Consider the following 27,994-nt stretch of genomic DNA (forward strand, 5'->3'; position numbering starts at 1 on the left):
TTTTTGCACTTTTCCCCAAACAGCAAGCAGAGTCATTGTTTTCACATGGTTTCTTTAATGAAAAAAAAAAGCTCCCACATAACTCATCTACATCAAAGAAGCAGAAAAGCAAGCTTAACAGCAACTCTCATTTTTGTGGGGAGGGGAAAAGGGGTGTATCCATTTTGGAGATTACCTTGCATGTATGTGAAGAAAAATGACCACCAAGAATAGGTTCACTAAATTTATTTAAAGACCTTAAAAGTGTTTCTTAAAAAAAAGAGCATTACATTGTGCACACCGCTTTCAAAGGATGGCAGGGACAATTGGACCACCGACATGTCCCCCCTCAAAAAAATACAGTGTACATAATAAAAGCAAGGTGTTCACAACAGTTACAGAAAAACATTACAATTTACCACCGACAATGGACAAAAATAAGATTCACTCTCTCTGCTGCTGCTGCTTCAGAATTTCAAGGTTAGTCTCATGCCCCCTTTCCCTCCCCCCCACGCATCTGTTAAGGAACTAAAACATTACATCTGGTGGACAGCAAAGATTCCACTACACCTCAAATGCAGAACACCTATGAAGCAGAGGAATGTTGGCTTTTTAAACAGAAGCAGATAAAAAAAAAAAAAGGGTGCAGGACTCCTTCAGTTCTTCACTAGTCTTAGAAAAACTTTCCAGAATACTGCTTCACACTATAAAAAAGAAAAAATAATCTTGCATTAGAATCCTTCAACATCTGCATACTGCTTCACACTATAAAAGAAAAAGAAAAAAGCATGTATTAGAATGATGGATCACAACATCTTGCATCAACATTCACAATGACATTCTTAGAGCAAATTAAATTACAAGCTCCTAACGTATTTAAAAAGCAAATATTTTTAAAGATCAATGGCTAAGTAATATTAACATATTCTAAGCACATTTAAATATTAGTAATCTAAAGCCAGGCACTCAAGTTTAAACAATAAAAAAATCTGCTGTGACAGCCAACAGGTTAATAAAGCAGAACTAAGAAGATTAAATCTGAAACTGTTAGTATTTGGCAGAAAAGACAAAGTAATGTCAGCAAGGTGTGAAATGCTGCGTAACAGCACCAAATCGATTTCAACTTGTCCTGTAGAGGCATGGTCTGTGCCATATGGCAGACTGTGATTTGTTGTCAATTTAGTTATCTAAAAACAACAAAATCACTAGTCTTCCACACAGAACTAGACCAACATCCACTGAAATCTTCTATATTTTCTACAGGCTCTATGTAATTTATTACAAGTAGTTTTTTTGCAGCAGTTTTCACCAGAGATATGAGAGGGCTGCTTGCTTAAGGTGTCTTCCAGCAAGATTAGTTTTGAGGGCGTCTTCATTTTAATTAGAATGGAGAGCAGAAGAGAATCAAAGCAGAACTACTACATGAGAAATTAGCTTAAAATAGTTACTTAAAACCTGCCTTTTAAAAACTACCACAGAGAAGAGCAGCTTTAGAATGTACACGTTAGTTTTAAATTGACAGTCAGGAAAACATTAAACTTTAACTTGCCTGTTCTGCAGCAAATACTGTGCATTTTGTATCTGGTCCTGTGTTCCCGTAATAGTTATTATCCGATCTTCTGAACCTTCTAACGGTTCATCAATTTTGATTGAAGCTCCTGACTCGTGACGTATCTGTTTGATTCTCTGGCCTCCCTTTCCAATAATGGATCCTGCCAACTAGGGGAGAAAGCAAAGCATTCACTTCCTGATACAACTTCCTCTCTAAAAACAGTTAAGAAAAATAACAGCAGTGAGTAGCTTGCATAATTTCAGTTTTAAGAATTGCAATGCAAGCTTCAAAACATCCCCTAAAATACTCACTATATCAACACATGTGGGATAAAACTATGAAAAGCAGTTGCTCATTTGCAAAAAAAAAAGCCAAAACCAAGTTACACAGACTACTAGTGAGTAGTACTTTGAATACTCTGGATTCACCTATGTAGTACAAGCAAAGGCTGTCATCTTTTTTTTCCATGAGAAAACAAAAACTTTATGGCTGTACTTACATCTTTGGGAATCGTTACTTGTGTTGTGATGATGGGTCCGCCAAGATCTCCATAGGAACCACGTCCCCCTGCGTAGGAATAGTCTGATTTAAATGTATGCATCAAGCCCTTCAACAACCATACAATGAAGTACACATAAAGGTTCTACAGAAACACTTACCATATCCAGAGCCACCCTCGAACTATAAAAGAAAGAGAAAAAAACCCTTAAATACCAAATAGTCTTGCTTCATCACCCTGTTTTCTTTTTAAATACTATATTGTCAATTTTAAGCCTATTTTAAGAAAAAATATCAACCCCCACTCCTAGCTATAAAAACAACAGTGCTGAGTAATCAAAGACACACTGAGGCAAACGGGGCCAGCCAGAAACTAAAGGAATGGGTGGGGGAAATCTCACTAACCTCTTACTCTGCCCTGGCAAAACCTCGAGGACTGAGGCATAAAATGACACAGAGGATCCAGCTATACCAGTTTACCAAGCAGTATCATCAGTTCAGCTGCTGATGGACAGCTCTTGATGCTGAACTACTCCTGACCTTTAGGCTAAACTAACACTGAAATGAAAAGATCAGAGTACAACTTTTTTAATGCTACCAATACATCTCAGGAGAGACTTAAGTCTCCACTTTTGGGAGCAGTTCCTTCCTAGAAAAAAAAAACAAAACCAAAAAGTTCTTAAGAGTAGCTCTGTAATTTGTCTTTTGATTCAGACCATGCTAAAGTCCTTTGCCGCTTAGAACAGATAATCTTGAGTTACTTCTGTTCTGCTAAAACCACCAAATCCAAATCATTGCAACAAACACTCTTGGCCTCTTCTAATTTTTAGGATTTATAGACTGGTATGCAACATCAAGTGCTTCATTTCACCTACTAAAGTACACAAGACCTCATTTTTCTACTTTCCTACAGAAGCAGAGAATAAATACGCAGTTCTCTGTAATTCAATTTCTGGGAGATTGCTGGGGTGGCTTCTGTGAGAAAGGGCCATGAACCGCCAATTTGGTGGATAAAGCTGGACAGTTCTAGCCAACACCAAAATGTACCCACTGCTGCCTAAAGCTGAGACCATCAGCAATGCTGGTGGCATCTCAACAGTAACATTTAACAAAAAGCAAAAAAAGCCCAGTGTGTGCTGGCTGTGAGAGATAAACAGAGGAGAAACAGTAGACAAATACAGTGAAGCAGGAAGAAGAGGTGCTCCCAACACTGCAACAGAGATCCTCCAGCAGGCCGTGGAGAGAATCACCCTGGAGCAGACAGTCACAGTGCAGCCCACGAGGGATTCCATGCTGGGAGCAGGCAGACATACCCTGAAGGAAGCTGCAGCCTGTGAAGAGTCCACACAGGTGCAGGTGCCCAGCAAGACCTGTGGGGGACCCACACTAGAGCAGTTTTTCCCTCAAGGACTGTATTCCATGAGGAAGACCCAGGCTGTAGCAGCACGTGAAGAACTGAGTCCACTGCAAACACCCACATTTGACTAGTTTGTGATCGACTGTATCCATGGGAAGAATCCCACACTGAAGCAGAGGAACAAAGGGTGACGAGTTGACTACAACCGGCCACTCTGCACCCACCCTGCATCACTTACAGCAGAGCATCACTCACAGCAGAGGAAGAAGAGTGAAGGAGTGAAGTTGGGCCTGCAAAGAAGGGTGGGGAAAAGGTGTTTCTAGTTTTCTTGTTTTTTTCTAACCATGCAACTTATTTTTAAGTGGCAATAAATTAGTCTTCCTCAAGCCAATAGTTCACTCATGATGGCAATTAATAAGTGATCTCCCTGTCTCATCTTCAGCCACAAGCTTTTCCATCTTACTTTCTCCCCTCATGCTGCTGAGAATAGGGAGAAAGCATCTGTGTGGGGACCTAGCAGCCAGACAAGTTCAACCAACCTCAACTATTTGTTCACAGAAGTTGTAATGCAATACTTTCCAAAGCACTATTTACTTGCTATTCTCTTCGAAGATGTGTCCTACTTTCAGGTCAGATAGAGCTAATCCCTTTCCTGTAGCTCGTTACAGGGCTGGGTTTTGAATTTACAGTGAAGAGATTGTTGGTAACACTGGGATGTTTGGTTATCGCTGAGCTGTGCTCACACAGTGTCAAGGCCTTTTCTGCTTCTCACCCTGCCTGGCAGGGAGTGGGCTCAGGGGCACCAGGAGCTGGGAGTGAGCATGGCCAGGACAGCTGACCTGAACTGGCCAAAGGGCTATTCCATACCACAAGAATGTCATGGCCAGTATATAGACTGGGGGGAGATGGTGGGGAGAAGCCAACTACTGCTTGGTCATAGGTCAGTGGGTGGTGAGCAATGGATTGTGTACTGATTGTCTTTTCTTGGGTTTAGTTTCTGTATTCTTACTATATTTTACTCATCTTACTGCTGTGACATTTCATTTTAGTTTTGTTATTACATTGTTCTTATCTCAATCCATGTGTTTTATTTTCTGCTTCTCCTCCCCATCCTACGGGAGGTGGGGCAACAAGTGAGCAGCTGCGTGGTGATTGGTTGCTGGCCAGGGTTAAATCAGAACAGAAGCTACTCAGATCAAACAGTTGGGCTTATCCTCTGTCTCTAAGCAACCTGTATTCTGTAATCACATTAATTAGCAATACAGACTGTAATACAAGGTAACAAGAGTATATAGTGGAGTCTAAAACACAACAGAATCAAGGACTCTGGTTAAGACTTAATAGAGAGGCTGATATACTGCATACACTGTATTCCTTTTGCTATTTACTACTGGATTCCTTTTTGGGGTACCTGTTTTAAAGAACAATTCTTTACTTGATTATTTCTGCCTCCCCAGACTACAGGACAGCAGATGGGTTAAGCAACTACATCTGCTGTTTTTATCTAAGCTAAGAACAGATGGCCAGTATTTGGCAGCACTTTGCCATCTCCTAGATAGAATGAACACCTGATGAACCCCTTAACTTCTGTTTGAAATGTGAGAAAATACAACACTCTGAAGTGTTACAAAAAGCGTTTCTCAAGAAAAATACTTTCATATTTCTATTAACATTACCCGCCAGCATAGGACACACTGCTAAAACAAACTGCTAAGATGAACTGACAATAAATAGAATCAAGACATCTTTACGATTTTCAAGCTGACACTGACTACAACTCAAGATTAAGAAATTCCAATTATCACTTAACCCATTTGAGAAAGTAATTTTCAAAAAAAAACCCCAAACACCTGAGCACACTCACCAGCTCTGGAGGCTGCATGTCATCACATGCATCAACATGGCATTGCATCATCTTCCAGGCACAAAATAGAAAGAGGAAAATAAGAAAGAAATATAAATTAAGTTAATGTGATGCAGACTTACAAGTAACTTAGAAAGCAAATACAATACATACTAGTACAGAAAACCATTTATACTACCACAAAGACTTAAATGTGATTAAGATCACTTTGAAGACTTGTTCTCTTTTAATTTCAGTTTAAGGGAACTGTCACACAGTTTTTCCCCCTTCTGTGGCACAGACTTTTCTTCTAACGAAGGTCAGACTGCTAACAGCAGAGTAAAGCTTCAACAAGCTGCTGCTTTTTATCTGTTACAATACCTTCAAATGCTATGAAATTATCTATCAAAATCTTTCTACCATTCATTAGAAATTTCTTTCTGCCATGCATTAGAAAACACAAATTTAGTAAGACTGAACCAGGTAACTGTCAGCAATTATCCCTACGTCAAAAGCAGTTAAAACAGGAAATACGCTGCTTGTTATGTTCTACCAATATGTTAGTATGTATCTCATATAACCAGTAACAAGCCAAACCATCTACAATGCCTAACCACCAACTAGAAATTGTTATATTTTGAACTTATGTGATATATAGCAGTTTTCTTCCAGAATTCTACAATCTTTGCAACTGATGTTCATTCGTGCACTCTAAAAGCAGCTTCTCTAACACGCTGTCTTAACATACATAACAATATTCTACTCCACAGACTCATTTGTGCTGGTTATTACTGGTCCTACAATAAATCAACTGAAACAATGGCTGTACAAGTGTCCTGGTTTCAGCTGAAAGAGATTTAATTTTCTTCCTAGTATCACAGAACAGTAGGGGTTACAAGTGACCTTTAGAGATCATCTAGTACAATCCCCCTGCTAAAGCAGGTCTATCTCGGTCAATGCACAACATTCCTGAGCTCCTTCACAGGAAATAAGTTTTTAGTAGCTGGTACGGGGCTGTGTTTTCTGGTTTTGGTTAAGACAATGTTGTTAATACAGGTATGTTTTGGTTATTGACACACAGTGCACACACAACATCAGGGCCTTTTCTGCTTCTCACCCTGCTCTACTAGCCAGTGGGCTGGGAGGCAACAAGTCCAGGACAGATGACCCATGCTAGACAAAGGGCTAATTTGTACTACAGGACATTAGGCCCAGTATACAAACTGGGGAGAGCTGGGGTAGGGGGGAAAACAGGGAATCACTGCTCAGGAATTGATTAGTGCGTAGTGAGTAACTCTAGGGTGTAGCACTTTTTTTTTTAATCCCTCTTTTTTGTTACATTCCTTTTCATTCATAATTATTGATTGCTAAACCTCTCTCCATCATTTTTGAACCACCATGGAGGACAGGCAACATGCCTGAGGTCTGGAGAAAGGCCAATGTCACTCCAGTCTTCAAAAAGGGCAGGAAGGATGACCCAGGAAACTACAGGCCAGTCAGCCTCACCTCCACCCCTGCAAAGGTGATGGAACAACTCATCCTGAATGTTGTAACTAAACATATGAAGGGTAAGATGGTTATCAGAGGGAGTCAACATGGATTTACCACAAGGAAATCCTGTTTGATCAACTTAGTAGACTTCTGTGCAGCGTAACTGGCTGGCTAGATGAAGGGGAGAGCAGTGGATGTCATCTACCTTGACTTCAGCAAGGCTTTTGACACTGTCTCCCAAAACATCCTCATCAGAAAGTTCAGGCAGTGTGGCTTGTATGAGTGGACAGTGAGGTGGATGGAGAGCTGGCTGAATGACAGAGCCCAGAGGGTGGTGATCAATGGCACAGAATCAAGTTGGAGGCCTGTGGCCAGTGGAGTTCCACAGGGGTTGCTTTTAGGACCAGTCTTTTTCAACATCTTCATCAACGACCTGGATGAGGGGACAGAGTGTACTCTCAGCAAGTTGGTTGACGACACCAAACTGGGAGGACTGGCTGATTCCCCAGAAGGCTGTGCTGCCATTCAGTGGGATCTCAACTGGCTTGAGTTGGGCAGAGAGGAATCTCATGAGGTTAAGCAAGGACAAGTGCAGAGTCCTGCACCTGGGGAAGGAGCAACCCCATGCACCAGTACAGGGTGAGTGATTGACCTGCTGGAGAGCAGCTCTGCAGAGAGAGACCTGAGAGTGCTGCCTGATAATAAACTAAATATGAGCCAGCAATGTGCCCTTGTGGTCAAGAAGGCCAATGGCATCCTGGGATGCATCAAGAAGAGTGTGGCCAGCAGGTCAAAGGAGGCTCTTCTCCCGCTCTATTCTGCCCTGGTGAGGCCTCATCTGGGGTCCTGTATCCAGTTCTGGGCTCCTCAGCTGAAGAGGGACAGGGAAGTGCTGGACAGAGTCCAGCACAGGGCCACCAAGATGATCAGGGGACTGGAACATCTTTCATTCAAGGAAACACTGCAGGAACTGGAGTTGTTTAGTCTGGAGAAGACTGAGGGGTGACCTCCCTAGCATTTAAAAATATCTGAAGGGTGAGTGTCAGGAGGCTGGGACATCCTTTTTTTCTATTGTAGCTAGCAACAGGACAAGGGGTAATGGAATGAAGCTGAAACACAAGAAGTTCCATTGAAACATAAGGAAAAACTATTTCACTGTGAGGGTGAGAGAGCAGTGGCACAGGCTGCCCAGAAGGGTTGTGGAGTCTCCTTCCTTGGAGGTCTTCAAGTCCTGCCTGGACACATTCCTGTGACCTGATCTAGGTGAACCTGCTTCTGCAGGGGGGTTGGACTAGATTATCTCTATAAAGGTCCCTTCCAACCTCTACCATTCTATGATTACTATTACATATTTACTAAACAGTTCCTACCTCAATCTGTTAAGTCTTTTTTCTTCTCTCCCCAGTTCTCCTCCCATCTTAACTGGGAGGTATGTATGTGTGAGCTGGCAGCTGGTGTTAAACCCAAACAAGGCAAAAAGCTTAACTTTTACATGTAATGAAAGAAAATGTATGCATTCCTAATTACTTTAATGTTCTTTTCTCATAATTATCTGTTTTTTAAACAAAATGAGCTAGGAGAGTGAAATTCTATTACTTCCTTCCAACATCTGTACAGATAAATAGCAAGTTGTAATACAGTAATATTTTACTTTTTAACCTACTTGTTTATACCACATTTTTTTAAACATTTTGTGTATGTGCCTTTACTCAAGCGCTTATATGTCAAGTTGTGTGCATGTACACATAAATGTACAAGTAAAAAAAAAACCAACCAAGAACTAGGGAGCCTTTGAAGAAACACAAGTACATCAGAAGTCTGCAGCCATTCATCACAGAAGTTTGTGATGAGATGAACTGTGAAGAGACAGGTCACTCATTCTGACTTAAGTCTCTGTTAAGATTCCAAAAAATTTTAGTACTTAGAAAATTTTAGTACCTGATCAGTTATAACTGCAAGAATAGGCAATGGGATAAAATTATTTACTTCTACCTCTCTCCCTTGTATGTGTCTATGTTTCTGAAAGACCACTAAGGATGAAGGTGTTAAATACATCCATTCAAATTTTTTCACCTGTCAGAACAGTCCTTATGCTCCACAGACATGTAAGTTACACACTGAAGTAACAGCTCTGTTAATAGAATCAATACAAGTCTGTCCTTCAGGAAAGCTTCAGAACTGACGTTATGAACCAAATGAATTCTTTCAGCAGGAGTTTATAATTAAGCTACAAGTTCAAGCCAGGCTAAAAGATAAGTGTTTTTTTCAGAGGGCGACTCTACATGGGCAAAGGGATTTAACCTATTTTTTAAAGTTGAAATGGGTTTTTCTCATCTCAGCATTTACAAGGCTGTCAATATTGTCACATCTCTGCATTCCAGAAAATCTACAGTTCAGCATCCAGTTTTAAAAGGTCCTGAACTACTCAATCGTTCTACCTTTAGTGGAAAAAGAGAACTGAAGGGGAAAATCTTGTCTTTTCCTGCACCTATGTAAAAAAGATTCTATGTCAAAAAGCTCCTCTGCTCTTCAGGATCAGCCTTTCCTATGCATTACTTTGCACAAGCCGCGATGATCTTGGTGGACTCCAGTTTAAATGGTTTGCTATTCATTTCCTAGAGAACGGTTTCTTTATTAAACAAGACATATGCCAAAGGAACACCATACATTTCTGGCATGACATTTCCAGCTCCAGCCTCAAAATCCATGTGAGCTTGGTTTTAGCTGTAACTGAGTTAACTTACTTTCTAGTAGCTGCCACAGCATTGTGTTCTGTATTTAGTGTGAGGATAATACTGATGATGCACTGATATTTTAGTTGTCACTAAGCAGTGCCTATCCTAAGTAAAGGTATCTCAGACTCTGCCAGAAAGCAGTTACCCAGGAAGCTGGGAGGAAGCGTGGCCAGGACAACTAACTCACACTAGCCAAAGGCCTATTCCATGCCACAGGACACCATGTTCAGTATATAAGCTAGGGTTTGCCAGGAAGGGCAAATCGCTGCTCAGGAACCATCTGGGTATGGGTCAGCCTGTGGCGAGCAACTGCATTGTGCTCTACTTTTCTTTCTTGGGTTTTATTTCTGTTATCTTTTTATTACAATTTTTACTGCTCTTACATTTTATTTTTAAAACTGCTCTCGTGATGAGTTTTAATTCCCTCCCTCTGCTTTCTCCTCCCCAGCCCAGTGAGAGGGAGGAGCAAGCAAGCAGCTGTGTGGTGCTTAGTTCCTGGTTGGGGTTAAACTATGACAACTTCCCATATGCTTACACAATTTAATACTAGGATCATCATTAACTAAAACTATCAATTAATACAGACAGAAGTGGTCCTCAATTTAAGCAGGCTGTGATATTTGGTCATAAAGGACTCTAAGCTATGAGCATCTTTACCGTGAGAAGGACATAAAATTACTTTTCAGAACAAAAAAAAAAAAAAAAAAAAAAAAAGAGATGACTCTAAAAGTTAAGTGGAAACTGATGTTAAGAAAGCAAAGGTCAATCTCATAAAAGTGAGGCTAAACAGAATTCAAAATAGATTTTCTAATCTAGCTGGAATGGGATAGAAATAGCACACACTACTGCCCAGGAGTCAAGATAAGTAGGACTGTGCTCAACCAGATATCCAAAGGAGGACAGGCTGCTCAGTTTATACGTTCTAGCACTGGCTTGATTACCTGCAAATTTAACACAAAACCTTAATGTTGAAAACATGTAAATACAAAGAAGGAATATTGGAGGTATGCTACTTAATTCTTCTATTTTCTGAATATGTAAACACTTCTTTCTTAATGATTTGCAGGTCTTTCCTTTTAGTACTTCTCGTAAGCATAGATCATTCTTGTACTATGTACTTCCAGTAACTCTTACTCCCAAGAAGATAGAAATGTGTAAAGCCTGTTTAGCAAGCCCATTTCATAGCTCTTCTTCACTTTTCTCCTCTTTTACAGAAAAAAAAAAAAAGTCCCGTCTCACCATCTTTAAGAAGGTGCCAACAAAGACAGTGGAGCAAAGACTAGTATTACTATAAAGATTTACCTCCCAGATGCAGAAGATTTCTCTTCCAAGAAAGAGGAATCTAGTAGAACAGCAGATTATTACTGGGAAGTTGCATTTCAGAACACAATATGAAAACATCTCTTTTAAGCCTTTTTCTATAAGCTTCCATATACTACCAGTTTCCCCCTCCCCTGCCCAGTATTAGCATGAACATGATTGAATGTACCTAATTTAACTTAGGATTCAACTTAGTAGTGGTCCTGTTTTGAAAACACTTTGAATTACAGTAGATTCTTTCAGTCACAGAAATGAGCAAATAGACAATTCATTCAAATGAGCAGTCATTTCTAAAGCTCTTAATAGATACCAGATCTGTATTATTCTATCTATGTTTGTGATTTCCAACATGAACATTAAGAATACTTGTACGGGTCAAAGAATTTCAGAGAATGCTGTTCTGACACGTTTATCTCAAAAGCATACCAATGTCTATTCCTGTCATCTTGGTTAAAAAAAAAAAAACAAAAACATAAATCCAAGCCAGTGTAAGAAAACCTGCAGGGTTTAGCACAGTCAAACTTTCTGTATTAATTCTATGAGTTTCAAAAAGGCCAAGTGCTGGGTCCTGTACTTGGGTAACAAACCCCAGTAACACTAAAGGCTTGAGGAGGAGGGGTTGGAAAGCTGCCAGGCTGAGAGGGACCTGGCAGTGTTGATTGACAGTGGCTAAACATGAGCCAGCAGTGTGCCCAAGTGGCCAAGAAAGCCAATGGCATCCTGGCCTGTATCAGGAACAGTGTTGTCAGCTGGAGGAGGGAAGTAATCATCTCCCCGTACCCGGCTTTGGTGAGGCCACACCTCAAATACTGTATCCAGTTTCGGGTCCCTCTCTACGAGAAGGACATTGAGGTGCTGGAGAGCATCCAGAGGCAGGCTACCAAGCTAGTAAAGGATTTGGAGCAAGTCTCATGAGGAATGGCTGAGGGATCTGAGGCTGTTTGGCCTGGAGAAAAGAAGGCTCTGGGGGGCACCTTATCCCTCTCTACAACTACCTGAAAGGAGGTCGTAGCTAGTTGGAGGCCAGTCTGTTCTCCCTAGTACTAAGCAACAGAACAAGAAACAGCCTCAAGTTGTACCAGGGGAGGTTCAGACTGGATATGAGGAGAAATTTCTTTACTGAAAGGGTTGTCAGGCATTGGAATGGGCGACCCTAGGAGGTGGTGGAGTCACTGTCCCTGAAGGTGTGTAAGAGATGGTTGGATGTTGCACTTAGGGAGAGAGTCCAGTGGTTGTTAAGAGCTGGGACAAACACTGGAATTAATAATCTTAAAGGTATCTTCCAGCTGAAATGATTCTACAATTCTGTAAATTTTCATGGCAGGGAGGTCACAACTCCAAACCCCAAATACCTCTCCAGAGGAGGGACCTTTTGTATAGGCAGAACATCAGAACAATGCAGATCCCACACTTAAACAGATATGTCCAGTAACAATAACTTCAGATAGTCAGTGTGCTGTAACTGTGCTTAAGGAAACAGAGCAAAGCAAATTTTTAAGCCATACCATTCCATCGTAACGGTCTCCTGGTCTGCCCCTTCGGTCATAGGACATAAGATCTCTAAAACAAAAAAAAGCAGCAGCATGCAATTACATTATAAACTAGCTTATCCAATGACATTTAGCTTTCCACATTCATGGTTCACTCACAAGTTCATTTCACACCAAATCTAACTGCTATAGCCAAATACTGAAAGCTATAAAATTTTCAGAAGTACTAATTATAGTCTTGGAAGACTACTACCATGCAGCAAGTAATTAAAATTAAACTGAAAATTTCTAGCCTAATAACACACTCAGTCCTACATAATGACTGCCAATGTGGAAGTGTGGACAAAACATTGGAACTATGAACATGATTTGGGAGATTGTACATAACTTGACTTTCATATAATGCATTTATTCAACAACTCACCCGCCACGAGGAGGTGGTGGAGGAGGAAGAGGGAGATTACGAGCTCTGCTGCCACCTCTACCACCACGGCCTGGTGGTGGCGGTGGAGGTCCTCTGCGAGGGCTCATATCGTCATAATCCCTTCTTGATGGAGGCATGGGTCGTCCACCACGACCAGGGGGCATCCGATCAAAACCTCCTCTTCCACGCATGGGAAAGCCTACTGGACGTCCCCTTCTATCATCAAACATCATTGTGAAGCCACCATAGTCATATGTTTCATCATAAAAATTGGGATCGTAAGGCTGAGCCCGTCCTTTAATTGGAGACTAAAACAAAGAAAGAAAAAAAAAATCATCCCCAACCCAATTAGGACTATTTGCACATTTAATTAATATTTTAAATGGATTAATATAAATTTATGTCTATGGAGTATGTTCTTCATTATGCCATTAAGAGAGGGTAAGATGGTTATGTATTACCTGTGAATTTAACTACAATAGTGAAGCTCCTCTTACTTAACAGCAGCAAAGAAAATCTGTCTCGCTTAAATTTTTGCATCTTGATGATATGCAATGCAGGAGTAATGGCCCACTAGAAAAAAAAAATTTCTTCCCTCCTTACTAAGTACGCCCCAATTCTAGAAAATGGAAATATTTTCAAAAGGTAGCAACAGGCAATCACTTGGTTACTGGGAAAGTAGGAGGTGCTTAATTCAAAACAGAAATTGAAGTGTACCATTTGTCATCCAAATGATGCCTAACATTCATAAATGCCAATGAAAGAAAAAATAAATTTCATTAACATTACCTCAGAGATAAGATCCAAGATAATCTTGATACACTCAACAACTCTATCAGGTTTTCCACCAATAAGCACCACTCTGTCAGTAGAATGCGGACAACACTCCTGGAAGAGCTTAATGGTGGTCTGAGTGTTCTGTTGAAGAAAAAAAAAAAAAAGATTGTCTAACAAATTTAAGATAATATAGTTAAAGACCTGCGTTGACAAAGTTTTGTATGAAGAGGAAAATCAGAGCTGATAATGGTTTATCTATAATTTAATTAAATACTAGCAAAAGGACCACATATTCATGGTGAGCTTACAGGTTGTGTTACCTTCATACATCAAAAAAACATGCTTTGAATGCAAGACAGCAATGTTGCTATGATTAGGTCTAGTTATCTTGCCTTTCTCAACCCATGCAAATGGGTATGAACAACGATCTTCTAGGAGGCAGACTTAGGAAAAAGGGGTGCCCTTTAACAGTAATGTTCAAGTATCTATTGAACTAGCATTGTAAGTTTGTACAGGTACATTCACCTGAAATCATTTTGCATGTCTAATCACACAAACCTAGTCTACACAGTCCAGTCTAGAAAGGAGTGATAAAAGTCAATTAAAAAATTGCTTCCTTTAAAAACATGACCATAAATATTGCCTAGAAGCTTGACTAGAAGTCCTAGGCTCTATCACCAACTTCTTAGGGTCTGCTAGAAAGATGTAATTCACAGATGTACCTCAGAACATCAAAAACATGCATGTGGTGTGTTCTGAAGGAACTACTGCACAGAAGACTGTGTTTATTTGTAAGGGGCAAGTGCAAGCAGGTTGTTTGGTGAAAAAACCCAAATCTTAGAAGAACAAGAAACAAGTACCTCTCTCAGTTCTTTAATTTTAGCACCCTTGACACCAATAATTCCTCCTGCGAGGCTTTGGTGAATGAGAAGTCTTAATTCGCAGTCGAAGTCACTGCCTTTGTAGTGTTGATACTGTAAAAAAGGCACATGTAAGGAAAAGAATAAAATATTAGTTACACAAATGTATTAGTATTTGGAGTATTATTTTTTTTTCTCTAAACACAATGGTACAATTTGATTATTAAAAGTGTATTCCTGTACTTATTTTGACAGGACCACAACTACCTCAGCACCTCACCTCAACATAAACTGGTATCAAATCAGTTTTCCTTTTTATTAACTTACAATTGCATGCTACAAAAATCTCAGAAGATATCAAACAGTGCAATACTTAATCAAAAAGCCAAAGCAGGATAAAAGTTACAACTTCTTAAAATGAAGATGGAAAAAGTTAGAAGGTAAGTACTTTGAAAGGCAGGAGGCTGTTCAAAATATTAATAGTGACTTTGTCCCCTACCACAAAAAAAACCTAGCATGTAGTTGGAAAGCCACAACTCTTCTTTGAAAGGCTTTTGGGTTTTATTTTCTAATTTCCAGGTAAAACTGGCACATTTCTTTAATTGTAAGAAGTGGCAAATCACCTAGATCCATCTTGTTTCAAAAGTTAATATTTTATCTCTAAAATAAACAAATATTAGAGACATACCTCTTCTAAAGTAGGAATAATCTTCTTCAAGATTTCTCCAATTGTCTCTATATCTGCGCTTATACTCAGGATGCTGTTGGATGCCACGACACCAGATGATTTGGAGAAGGTGGAAAAGAAGAAGTAAATTTTTTTCAGCATCATAGACAAAGTTCTAACAAGATTTACTACACAGAAGACCTTATAGTTAATATTCCCCATTTAAAGTAAACCTGTTTGCTCAATTTACAACACATGCATTTTTGTTTATGCCCAATATATATGCATGATAAATTTAAGATTAGGTAGGTCTTGCAGAGAGAAAAAAAGACAGAATGGGCTTTTGGAAGGGCTCAGATTAAGTGGGCAAGAAATTGACGCAGAACTGAAAGTAGATGTGAATATTCATGTTCCCGCCACCACTAATTTAGGATATCCTCGCTATTACATCGGTAAAACTGGCACACCTTCTCATAGAAAAAGTGGGGATATGCAGGTGGTGAACACTGTATTTGGAGTAAGGTTATGAGACCAGTTAGAAATTGGATTACTTATGGGCTCTCCGAGAAAACAAATACAAATGCAAGACAAAAAAAAGACAAAACAAATGAGAAGTGAAGGAAAGTGAACCAGAGTTAGCATTTCATCAGAAATAATTATGAACAGGCAATGTCGAGGGGAGTAAGGTGGGCCACAAAGACAGAGCGAGAGACTATTTTGAACAATTCCATTTACAATGCAGCAAATATGCAACACTTGAAGCTGTGCTCCTTCCATTGAAATAAAATTAGTGGATCGTTTGGGTGGGCAACTCACGTAAAAGTTCAGTGACAAAAAGACTTAATGGGGAAAATAAGACAGAAAACTTGAAAAAAAACAATACACCGTCTATAAGGGGATACTATTTAATTATATCAAAGGCAGGTAATAAAATACATTTCTCTCTTTCTAATCAGGCAGTGAGGCATAAACTGTTGGGACATACCGCTCGGGGCCACTGCTGTCTGGGACTGAAACACTGGCATTGTACTGCATTGGTCATTGGCGTTCGTGGATGTTGGCATTGGGCATGGGCATTCAATCAGAAGTTGTCAAGTATGGTACCCGTTTGGCAACGAGCACATTTTTGGGCATAGCCAACCAGGGTTTTCACATGGGCGTTCAGGGGCGGATGGGCCAACGTCATGGTGGGCAACGCAGGGGCAAGTCGATCCAGTACATGGGCAACGGAGATATATGGCCAAAAAAACAAGGAGAGGGAAAAGGGGGAAAAGCAATAAATTTTAATTTAATACAGACTATACTCATTACTCTCAATTAATGAAACAAGCTTAAGTTGTTCTGAAGACTAACACAATAACGGATTGCTACACCAACTGTGGTTTAACAGTATGGACCTTAAAAATCAGTCACTTGAGCTGACTAAACTACTTTCTGTGACTTTTTAATGTATGATGTTTCAGTAGCAGGCTGGCTCATGAGGGTAAACACAAAACCTATCAAGATCGACATTACTAGAACTTTGGGCAAATTGGGAGAGTTGGTTTTCCAGACCAATCTAAATTATCTGGACTTAGGTGACATGCTGATTTACTCAAAAAAAAAAAAAAAAAAGCAAAAAAACCCGGAAAAAACCCACAAAAAACATCTAAAAAATCCAACTGGCTGCCAAAGTTGGTGAGTGTTATGTATGACTCCTGACCATTTCAATTTAAACCTGAATTCTAGTCGCGGTAGTTTATGAGCTTAGTTGGAATTGACTTGTGACATATTGCCAAATATTGTGTTGAACTGAATATCAGAAATACTGCTGAAACTGTAGCTGATGTTAAGTACGGAAGTGTAGAACAAATGGAATTTAAGAAGCGTTGCCAAGTTTTATAAATACACTATATTAATGCTGAGCATCTGTCTAATCACAAGACTCAACCCACTGTAAAATGTGAATGGGCAAATAGGTCATGATCATTTTAAAAAATGTAACAGAGTGTTACTTTACTGTTCTATACCTATATTTAAATCAAGCCACCTTAGTGCTTTTGTGCTTTGTGTGCAAGATGCTGAAGAACAGAGGGACTATTTTGTTTGGTTGGTTTTTTTTAAAGGAAGTTTAAGAATTCCTCCATCACTGGGTAAGCCAGCCACCTGCAATGGTTTCGGCACTACTGTAACTGATTCACACATATGGGAAATGGTATAATTAAGGGGTTTAAGATTTGTCAATATTTCTAATTAGGATGTTAACTCACTTCAAGTGTCTAATTTAGCGGAATCCTATTCAAAAGCGAAGAGATTTAATATAGACCTCTCCTCCTCCTCCGTGAGTCAAGCTGGGGTTTAATTAAAATAGAAATGGAGGGACTAAGTTAACCTACTCTAACAGTCAATATAAATGGCTTGTAACAAGACTAATGATGTATAGAGTTGAATTGCTCCCATTGCTAGAATCGCACGCAATCAAGCTTTCGATGTAGAGCTCTGAAAGAATTGGTGTTAAGTTAGTTCAAACTCATGTATACTCACGTCAGTACGAAGTGCCTTAATATTTTTGCCACCTTTTCCAATCACTGCTCCAGCGTTCTGGAAAATAGTGTTCAGAGGTTACATTATGCCAACACAGTACAAACTGTATTTTTGAACTCAAGACTAAGAATGGTAGATCTAGTTTTGCATTGCCCTGTTGGCCCAAGGGCTGGGGGCAGGCAGACACTGCTTTTGAAAGGTTCAAATCAAATTTAACAGATACGAGTTTGTCCATGGCAAAAACTAATCAAAAGCTCTTACCATTGAACTTAGAAGGGATATTCAGTTTGAAACCAAAATTTAAAATGCAAATGGAAGTTTCTATATTCTTCCCGTGTTAAGGCAATCTCATAAGACTATAGCTCAAAAAAAGAAATCTCATGAATGTAATGTAGGTCAACGATCTCTCCAATTTATGGGATCATCTCCACCACTCCCCCCTTTTTTTTTTCCAAGGAGTAGTTTGCAAATTCCACTTTTGCCCTCCAAATATTCCTCGATAATTTCAAGTAGTAATTTTAGTTTATGCATCTGTAACTTAACTGACTTCTCAGAGTAATATATTCTGGAAAAAGGTTAAAGTCAAAGTTAACTTTAAGTTTCTAACATCAACAGGAATAAACTGGCAGATAGTCACTAACAGTAACTGGAAAACTACATTTTTACAAGGTCATTTCAAGGATTCCATAGAGAAGTTTTGCCTTTATAGCAGATCATCACTATGCTAAAAGCATGCAAAACATTCACAGTACCCCTTGTAATTTGACTCCGGGTCAGAAATGTCACATGGAGTTAAGGTAACATTCCCCTATGCCAAGAAAAAACACTGAGATACTTAAGAAAGTACAGATCTGTAATTGTGGAACCACAAGAGGAAATTCACACATAGCAACTTTACATGTCAACAAAATCACTGTAATCCCTTAAGCATTACTGCTTCCTGCTAACAAATTTGAACAAGTTCAGTATAGTTAGTAAAATCCTCACCAAGTTCTTATCTCTTATACTTTATTTACAATTACTGGCTGATCATTCTCTGATTTGCTTCCTTCCCAGAGTCATTCCCTTGAAAATTACAACCTTCTGCTCTAATGTAAAAATATCTTAGCATTTCTATTGTTCTATCTTCTCAGCAAGTACGTATTTTAGAAATAACTGTTTTGATCATTCAGGACTCGCCCTTCAAAGCAACCCTTGAAGGTAACTCCTGACAATACACTTACGTACACTTAATGTTATTCCTATCTCATATTAAATAAAGTACATATTCTTTCTAAACATTTACCCCAACATATACTTTTTTGACATTATCTTGAACAATGCTATAAGCAAAACCATTAAAAATGAGACAGCGTACTTTGCTCTGAAGCAAGATGCGTAATTCAACCATCTCATCTGTGTTTCGAGATCTTTTGAAGGCCTGCTCTTCCTCCATATCTTCTGCAGGACGTTTGCCTGTAGAGAGGTCCATAGGGAGGAAACACAAACATTTATTTAACTTTCTAAGTCGTAACAAAATGGAATGCATGTCAAATTTACACCCTGTATTCTTAACATGTTCTTTCCTATTAGTCCAACACCAATTACTGACAGCTACTCTGAGCAACCACAGAACAGACTTGTATTCCAACAGCTTCTATATCGATTAACAACTGAATATCCATTTAACACTTATGAAATATGGTTTAAATGAGAATGTCACACACAGTCAGTGTGAAATTCATGACACTAATGTAGTTTTGTCCAACAAGGAAACATAGGTGGAATAGCAGTAAAGCAGCACTTTAAATACTGTTTGGAAAAAAAAAAAAAAAAAAGCATGCCACTAATGTCCCAACTTCGTCACTAATCACACCTAGGAAGTTTTTCACTAAGCTCTTTAGAGGTACTTCACCTAAGTTTATTCCATGCAAAAATGGCAATAAACAAATCACAATCAGTGCATACACCTGGCAGCATTCTTATGTATTCACATTCTCCACACAAGTACTGAACACTTGACTATAAAGTATTTTCAAATCCTTAGTCCGAACCTACAGCTACTTATCCCATGTCTAAAACATGCCAACAGAAGGATGATGCATTTAAGCTTCACAAGCTCATGTAATGATATGGTCTAATTAAATACATTTAATGCAGATTGCAAAACTATTGCTGATACAAACATATGACACAGTTAAAGCATTACAAATATTTAGAAACATTTAAATTCAAAGTGCTTTTTTTCCTAAAAATAAATAGTAATTAAAAAAATTTACCATTTGTCTCTGTGTTGGTAAAGGTCTCTTCCTGTTGTTCAGTCTCCATTGCCTTTTTTTCTTAGGTGGGCAGGCACAACCTGTTGGAAGAATAAAAAAGCTGGTACATCTATTTTGTGAAAAGGCAAACTGTACATTGTGCTAAAGGGAAAAAGCAAGAAGAAATGCCAGCTTCTAGAACTTACCACTATTATATATCCTTGCAGAGAAAAACTCAAGTATTCTGGGCGGGATCAAAATCCAACAGCCTATTGCTTCAAGAGCCTATGAAAACAGCATATTATCAATTGTGGCTCTGCTCATTTAAAGCTCTGATTCTCAATACAGCCAAAAACCAGAGGTCTGACCTGAGTTTCTGCTGCAGAGTTTCTCTTTACAAAAGAGAAAGCATATCTGGACCAAGCACATGACTAAGATGAAAGGCATGTCTGTAAACTCACAGATAACTGTTTGTGGATACTGCAATCACTAAAAACGTGGTAAAACTAAAAAATTACTTTCAGATATTTAAAGTGAACATGCATACAGGTCCTATTTTCAGCATGTTATAGGATACATGCCTTGGATTTACTTTTTAAAGAACACTACGTAACAATCTGCTCCTGATGTCTAAACAACGTAAAACTAAATGAAGTCCTATTATAGTAATTGTCAGCATTAGTTTTTCAAATTCTCTTCCAACATACTAGGCTGGCATTTTAGCATGCTTTCCACACAAGTATAATAGATGAACAAAAGCCAAACTACAACTTCCAACCACATTGGGGGGGGGGGGGCAGAATCTTTTAGAAATACCACCCTCTAGTTACACAAAATCCTCTGCAAACACAGAGTCGAGGCCCCCCAAACCAGCATAACTTCAGTATGGCTTTCTGAAATAAGTATCTTATTTGTGATCTGCTTTTACAAATCTCAGAATACCAATTAAGTCACATCAGAGATAAGTCTAGACAAAGGAAATAATTCTGCAACTTATTCATTTCAAAAATCTGTTTCTGAAGATAACACAGTCAAAAAATCCTGGTTTTCCCATCGTATCTCATTATTTTTTTATTAATGCCCATCAGCTCAAAAACCGGTAATATCTCATTCTGGTATCTGTGAAGTGTAAAAAAAACCCCACAAAACAAAACAAAGCCCCGAGGTGAATCCAACTTTTTAAACATACTTTTAGGCAGCTGTTAATATGCTACTGTTGCCCTACACTGCCTGGCCAAGTCATGCCAGTTTTACCAGGTACTTAAAGGGACTTAACGGACACACAGAGATTCAACGATAGCGAAATCTGAGGCAGACACTGACAAAACACTCGCTATTATATGGAAAGAAAGTAGGGAGGGGCCGGGCATATTTTTACACGGTTTCAAAAGCCTCTTCGGACGCCAGTTATTTTATTTCCAACCATCCTATGAATTCTACGGCTGCGGGGAACTAACAGCAATACACTGTTCCAGACTTCATTCTGCTCTAGTTGCGTGCCTTGCCAAACCTTCTGTAGCCGCACGTAGGTAAACTACACTCAGTTACCGCGCTCTGCTGGGTAAACCGAGTTCGCGGGGATGACTAATGCCGTGCTTTTAAAAGCAGCACCAACTACCACAGATATAAGACAAGAACTGGAAACTGCCAGCATGCCTCAGCCCCGCTCCCCGCCGGGCGCAGCGGCCCTCGCGCTCATTCTGTGCGGCCCTGGCACCCGCCGTGCCTCCGGCAGTTGGCACGGCCTCCAGGCGGCTGAGCGCCGGCGTTACATAACTCCCGCAGCCCCGGCCTCACCTCCCCGGCAGCGGGCACCAGCACAAATGGCGGCGGCTGTAATGGCGCCTGCCCACTGCTAGGCGGAGCAGGCAGCGGAAAAACCACCACCACCACGCGGTCGCAGGAAGATTTACCCCACTTCTGCCCAGGGAGACACAAAGGAGGCGCACGGCGGCCCGACTCCCGCGCTGCCAGCAAAGCGGGACGGCATCGCAGCCGAGGGAGCTCAGCCGCGACGACCCCCGAAAGCGGTGGGCCGCCACGCGAAGCGCTCCCCAGTCGGCCTCCGCAGCCGCCTCCGCACAGGCCGCGGCTCTCAGCGCCCTCCCCTCCGCCCGCCATCATTCTCGACAACTCGCCCCGGGCACAGAGCAAACAAGGGCGGGCACAGAAAGGCGGCGGCGGCCGCTCCCCCGCCCTGAAAGAGCACCCGCTAGCGCTGCCAGCCTCCGCCGCGCCGCACAGCCCCTCCGGGGGCGACGCTGGCCGCGCCACAGGGCCCAGAGCCGTCCGCAGGGGCAGCGGGCATCCTTCTCGTCACCTTCGCGGGGCGGAAGGTGTCCCTGGGGCCCGCACACTGCCAGCAGCACCAGAGGCGACACCCTAGTCTCCTCCACGCACCCCATTTCACCACCGTCCCAACGAAAGTTATCGGGCGCAGACTCCCGGGTGCTGAGGCCCCACGACGCTGGAGGTGTGGGCCTCATACACCGCTGTGTCACGCAACGACGCCGAGGGGCACCATGGTGGCACCTCTGCTGACCCCGGCAAGGCCCAACCTGGCTCCCCTCGCCCTTCCCCCGTCGCGCGCGCAGCGCCCCCTCCTCGCCAGCCCCAGCCACCTCTCGCCGCGGGCTGCGCGTACCTCCGCTCGCCGCCAGCCCCACCGCGTACGGGAGAGAAAGGGGAGCAGCCCCCACCGCCAACGCGCACATCCACCAGCGCCACCAGGCGATTGGCCCCACCGCCTCCCCCCAGCGCGGGCCCGCCGCCGCCCTACTGGGTAAGGCTGCTGCCCGTCAGGGCAGGGGGCGGCCTGCCGCTCTACCCCGCCCTCCGTTAGGGCCAGGACGAGGCAGGCCCGGTGGCCAGGAGGGCAGCACCATCCGCCCCGCGCTATCGCGCCGCAGCTCGCCCGTCGGTGTTTTTACCTACCCGCTAGGAGCCGCGATGGAAGCGGTGCAGGCAGCGGGGGGGCGGCAGAGGAGCGCGACAGAGGCCTCGGTCGTGAGAGGAGAAAATGGCGTCTGCAAAACCCCCGCCTTGTGCTCCGTGCTCAACGCCAGGGAGGAGGGGGACGTGGAGAACTCTCGCGATGCTTAAAAGCGCGCGCGACGCGCGCCTCCTATTGGCTGCTGGGGCGCGCGGGGTTTTCGGGAGCTACGCGCGCGGAGCAGCCGGGCCCTCTGGCCCTTGGAAAGCGCGGCGGTGCCACCGCTGCCGGCCCGCCGTGCCTGACTGCTCGCCCCGGTAAGTGCGAGAGGCTCAGACTGCGGGTGGGGCTCGACTCCTCTTCTACCCCGCCATCCCTTGCCCCGGCCCGCCCCACCTCACAGCCCCTCTCCTCACCTCACTGTGTCAGGGCCCCGGCCCGCGGGGCAGTGCCGCGCCACTGACAGTGAGGCATTACTGTGGTTAAATAAGTGCACAGCGTCTTCCGGTGGTGTAGGTTTGGGGAGGACTTGGAGGCATTAAAAAAAAAAACGAAACATAGTGTTTCTTAACTATTCTTACACTTATTTTTTGGTTTTGTTGCGCTCTGAAGGGAGGTTGAGCTCCTTGGTTATCCTTTCTAAGGGGTTAAACGTTATTCCAACACAGCAGCCTAATATCTCTGCAATATTTGTATCGATGGTCTGGATCCAGGAGTTGAATGAACCATTGGCAAGTTTCCCGATGACACCAAACTGGCATGTGTTGTTGTCTCTCTGAAAGAACAAAAGGCCTTGCAGAGGTATCTGGATGGATTGGAGCATTGGACAATCATCAATGGCGTAAAATTTAACAAGTCCAAATGCTGGATTCTGCACCAGAGACCGAGTAATGCCTGGCATAGACATAAACTGGGAGAGCAATGTCTGGAGAGCAGCCCTGCAGAAAGGGCCCAGGGGGTGCTGGGTGACAGCAGGGTCATTGTGTGCCAGGAGCGTGCCCTGGCAGGCAGGAAGGCAACTTGCACCCTGGGGTGCATCAAACACAGCAGAACCAGACAGTGGCCAAGGTGATTATCCCACTGTATTCAGTGTTGGTATGGCCTGACATTGCGTACAGCCTGCAGTTCTGGGCCCTGCGATTTAAGAAGGGTGTGAAGGTCCCTGAATGCATCCAGAGGAGAGCAACAAAGCTGGTGAAAGGGCTTAAAGACATGTTTTTTGAGGAGTGGCTGAGGACTCTGGGCTTGTCAAGTTTGGAGTGACCTCATTGCTATCTACAGCTTCCTGAGGAGAGGAGTTGGAGAGGAAGGTGCTGAGCTCTTCTTTCTCGGATCCATTTCTTTATCAAGAGAGTAGTCAAATACTGGAACAGGCTTCCTAGAGGGGTGGTCGGTGCCTCAAGCCTGCCAGTGCCTTAGAAAAAGGCATTTGAACAATGCACTTAATAACATGCTTTAACTTTTGGCAAGACCTCAGCTGGTCAGGGAGTTAGACTAGATGATTGTTATAGGTCCATTCCAATCAAAATTCTATTCTGTTCTATCCACCGTGCGTTGCTACTTCTCAAAAACTGATAAGAAGCTAGAGCTCATCAGCCACTGCTGCTCCTGAGATGAAGCCTGCCAAGACCTGGTGCTATTGCAGCTAAACTCTGGACTGGATATAACAATGATGTTTTGAGCTAGCTTGCTTTTGTTGAGTATAAAGCTTTAATCCAGTTATGATGTAAAAGACTCTCCTGCAATACAGGTGCTGACAGATCCCAGCTTGGTTCTGTTTTAAATGGGGTCTCTTCAGTTAAAATCAGTGATGATGAAAAGGGAGGATAACTTCTCAGATCAATTTCTAAAGTCAACTGGGTATTAACGGCAGCACCAACAGAAATATAACAAAAAGTAGAGGGCTCTAAATAATAATTTACTTCTGGGTGCTTTTTTTATCCATTTGCTTTTGATCCATAACAAAAGGATTTCAGTTTCTAATTAAATCAACGGAAAAGGAGAAGCCACCAAGAAGGGTTGCTTGTAGAAATATCCATACTTTACTGATACTCCATGATGAGTAAACTGCACATGCTTTTCATGCTGATTGAAACTTTAAATATTGGAAATGTGTGTTTATTTTAGTATCTGTAGTAGAGTTTTTAATTTAAATTGCTTCTATATTGTCACAATTTGAATAGCAGAACTTTGAATTGAGACAAAATGTCTATATAGACATCTAGTAGGAGTAAGAGTCTTATTATAGCTTTAGCTGTTGTCAGAAGGGATAATACATGTTTTTTTGGTTTTATTCTAGGTAATTCCTTCTCTTAATTTAAAAGAAAATGTCTACACCTAACATTGCAGCAAGAGTGGAAGCTTGGCTTTCATCCACATGGCATGTTAAAGTTCCTTTGACATGGCTGGAAGCATGTATCGGTTGGATCCAGGAGGAAAGTAGTGGTAATAGCTTAAGTCAGGCTCAGATTAACAGGCAGGTGTTTGAGCAGTGGCTTCTGACTGATCTGAGAGATTTGGAATATCCGATTTTGCCTGACTGCATCTTAGATGCTCCCAAAGGCCAGTTGTCAGGCTTCTACTCCATACAGGTCGATTCACTGGTTGATGTTAGCCAGCCAGCATATTCCCAATTGCAGAAGCTGAGGGGGAAAAGTACTGTAAATGAAGAAGTAACAGCCAATACTCAGGCATTTCAGAAGCCCTGGGAAGCAAAGCCTACTCGAATGCTGATGCTGCAACTAACTGATGGAATACATCAAATTCAGGGCATGGAGTATCAACCAGTGCCTGTCCTCCATAGTAATCTTCCCCCTGGAACAAAAATCACTGTACAGGGTAATATTACATATCGTCTTGGAGTCCTTCTCCTTAAACCAGAAAATGTGAAGCTGTTGGGAGGTGAGGTGGATGCTCTTCTGGAGGAGTATTCTCAGGAAAGAGTCCTTGCTAGATTAATCGGAGAAGCTGAAAACCCTAATTTTGTTGGACAAACTGGTCATAACCAAATTGTTTCAAGGCCTGTGGGTGAATTAGAACAAACTGTAGGCCCTTCAGATGAGGAGCTTTTAGCCAGTCTTGATGAAAATAATGAATTATCTTTAAACAACGGAACATCTTTAGAAAGCGGATACTGCAGTAGAACCAATGATTTTAGTGGAACCTCTGGTTCACTGACTGCACACAATGAAAATGTTTTGCTGCAACAATCTGGAAATCCTTTTCCTCATTCAGATGAACAGCTTTCACCTCCTGTAGAATATGTTGATGAATTTTTAAATGACTTTCCTTTAGAAGATGACTTCATTCTGGAAGAAGAGATGCAAAGAGAGCTGGAAGAAGTGTCACCAGTGATCATGAACAGAAACATATATTTAATTACTGAGAGAGTTCCACATATATCTAGAAGCTCCTGCAATTCATCTTTAAATGGCACTTGTGAAAAAGATGATGTGAATGAAGTAGGTAAGCCTGCAGAAGCTCCCAGCAAGCAAAACAGTTTTGGAAGAACGGTATTTGATGGAGATGGAAATAGCATGAGTGGCTTTTCACAGCACAAGAGCATACATCAGATCTGCAATTCTGCAGATTTTTCTTTGGAAAATCCTCCTGAAGAAAGACAGAATGATACAGATCTAGATGTGAGGAGCTGTACATCCCATCACACTTCTGAGAGCAGGCTGTTGAATGATGACCCTGTATTTTTGTCGAATATGGATCCAGAAGCAGAAGAGCAGAAGCATGATTCACAGACCTTTCCTTGTCCATCAGTAGAGGCACATTCAGTTTTAGATTCTCCACCTTTCACATATATTTGTCTTCTCCTTGCAAAAAACCCAGAAACTGTTACAATTCTGAAATTTAAGTGTTTTATTGTTACTCTTACAGGAAACCTCACAAGCAGCAATGGGTCCTGGGGTATAAAGGCAAAAATTTCTGATGGTTCAGCCTATCTTGAAGTAGATTTTGCTGATGATATTCTAACCAATTTGATTGGCTTTTCAGTGCCTGAAATGCGTAGACTGAAAAAGGATCCAGCTTTACATCTGAAGATTAAGGATGGTTTAGAGAAATGTCAAAAACAACTGATAGATCTGTGTTGTTTGATGACTATAGAGTTTGACCCGCATCAGTCTAAAGCCACAGTATTAAGTCTTCAGGATGCTGATGGAAGGCATTTAGAACAATTGAAGAAACGTTTGAATAAATAAAGTGTGCAAACTTTCTGACTGTATGTTGGCAAATATTTTAAGTCAAATTACTCCCGAAGGACTGTTTAAAGTTAATTTTTAAAGTTGTCGTATGTCTTTTATCAGGAAAAAGAGTGGAAAAGTAAGACAAGGAGGTGATTTGTTGGAACACAATTTAGCAATTTGTTTCTTATGCTGACAGCATTGAAATAAGCTTTCCAGTGTTTTCACCTTAAAATACTCATGTTTTATTTTCATTCTGCAAAATCCTCAGTGTCCTTGACTGGTATCTGGAGTAGCAGATTTTGTCAGGAAATAGATAACAACAAACCAAGCATCTCATTATTTTACTTTTTCAAGGATGGTTACTTACCTAATTTTTGAAGGGTAGCTATAGGAGACTAGTAGTTTTTTCTTGGAGGAAAGCAGTTGAGTAAATTTAAACAAAGAATTATTGTTTAAAGATAGTAATTTCTGACTGTGCCAGTATGAAAGCTTGAATACATATTCAATGTGCAAGAATCTGAGGGTCTAGATCTTCTAAATGTTCAGGGGATACACACAACCCTATACATGTAGCCCATGTGCTGAAATAAGAAGCTGAATATTTAAAAACCAAAACAAAACCACAAAAAAGCCCAAATATTTTGAAATATTGATAGAAAAAAATGATTATAACATATGGGGAATCTTTTTTTTTTGTCCTGTTAACGTTAGACATTGCTAATAGTTTTGAACCCACAGGAAAGCTTATTCATTAACTCTTACGATTACTTGTCTAACCTTTTCACCGAATAGTCAAATACTTCTGCTGTGAACGTGTTGTGTATTTATATTTAATGTTGGTCTTAATTTTGATATATTTTTTTCTGCTTTTAGAATGTATAAAAATAAATATATTCAAGTTTTTATTTAAACTGTTGTGGAAGCTGTTCAGTCACTTTAAAAGAAAAATATACACCTTGGGAATTGTATGGAATATCAGAAATTGTTTGGTCAACTGGTTTTTTTTTTTTTTTCTTCTTGCTTTCCTTCTTCCCATTCTTTCCCTTCTCTTGTTTTGCTGTGGTTTTTTTGGTTTTTGTTTTGTTTTTTTTTTTTTCTTTGAAATAAAAAGAA

General features: G+C 41.3%; 2 protein-coding genes across 9 annotated transcripts; one reads left to right on the plus strand and one right to left on the minus strand.

The window, feature by feature from the left end:
- Nucleotides 1–35: 35 nt before the first annotated feature.
- HNRNPK (heterogeneous nuclear ribonucleoprotein K) lies at nt 36–22,837 on the minus strand. 7 transcript variants are annotated; one of them, XM_062017775.1, is made up of 16 exons: nt 22,688–22,837; nt 19,960–20,038; nt 19,775–19,854; nt 18,874–18,983; nt 17,517–17,573; nt 15,979–16,022; nt 15,015–15,087; nt 14,327–14,440; nt 13,479–13,607; nt 12,690–12,997; nt 12,281–12,335; nt 5,251–5,301; nt 2,191–2,212; nt 2,031–2,113; nt 1,529–1,698; nt 36–683 (listed from the first exon to the last, which is right to left on the minus strand). In XM_062017775.1, exons 3-16 carry the CDS (start codon nt 19,821–19,823, stop codon nt 653–655), a joined length of 1,296 nt encoding a protein of 431 aa, XP_061873759.1. In that variant the 5' UTR covers nt 19,824–19,854; nt 19,960–20,038; nt 22,688–22,837; the 3' UTR covers nt 36–652. The 7 variants fall into 7 exon arrangements, with proteins under 7 accessions (XP_061873759.1, XP_061873761.1, XP_061873760.1 ...); XM_062017777.1 differs by having other exon boundaries at nt 18,874–18,971; nt 22,688–22,836; XM_062017776.1 differs by having other exon boundaries at nt 36–744; nt 18,874–18,971; nt 22,688–22,836.
- RMI1 (RecQ mediated genome instability 1) lies at nt 22,576–27,718 on the plus strand. 2 transcript variants are annotated; one of them, XM_062017769.1, is made up of 2 exons: nt 22,576–23,002; nt 24,985–27,718. In XM_062017769.1, exon 2 carries the CDS (start codon nt 25,013–25,015, stop codon nt 26,894–26,896), a length of 1,884 nt encoding a protein of 627 aa, XP_061873753.1. In that variant the 5' UTR covers nt 22,576–23,002; nt 24,985–25,012; the 3' UTR covers nt 26,897–27,718. The 2 variants fall into 2 exon arrangements, with proteins under 2 accessions (XP_061873753.1, XP_061873754.1); XM_062017770.1 differs by lacking the exon at nt 22,576–23,002 and adding an exon at nt 23,917–23,995.
- Nucleotides 27,719–27,994: the final 276 nt, after the last annotated feature.

This window comes from Colius striatus, chromosome Z (genome assembly GCF_028858725.1).
Source record: "Colius striatus isolate bColStr4 chromosome Z, bColStr4.1.hap1, whole genome shotgun sequence".
NCBI classification, from domain to species: Eukaryota; Metazoa; Chordata; class Aves; order Coliiformes; family Coliidae; genus Colius; species Colius striatus.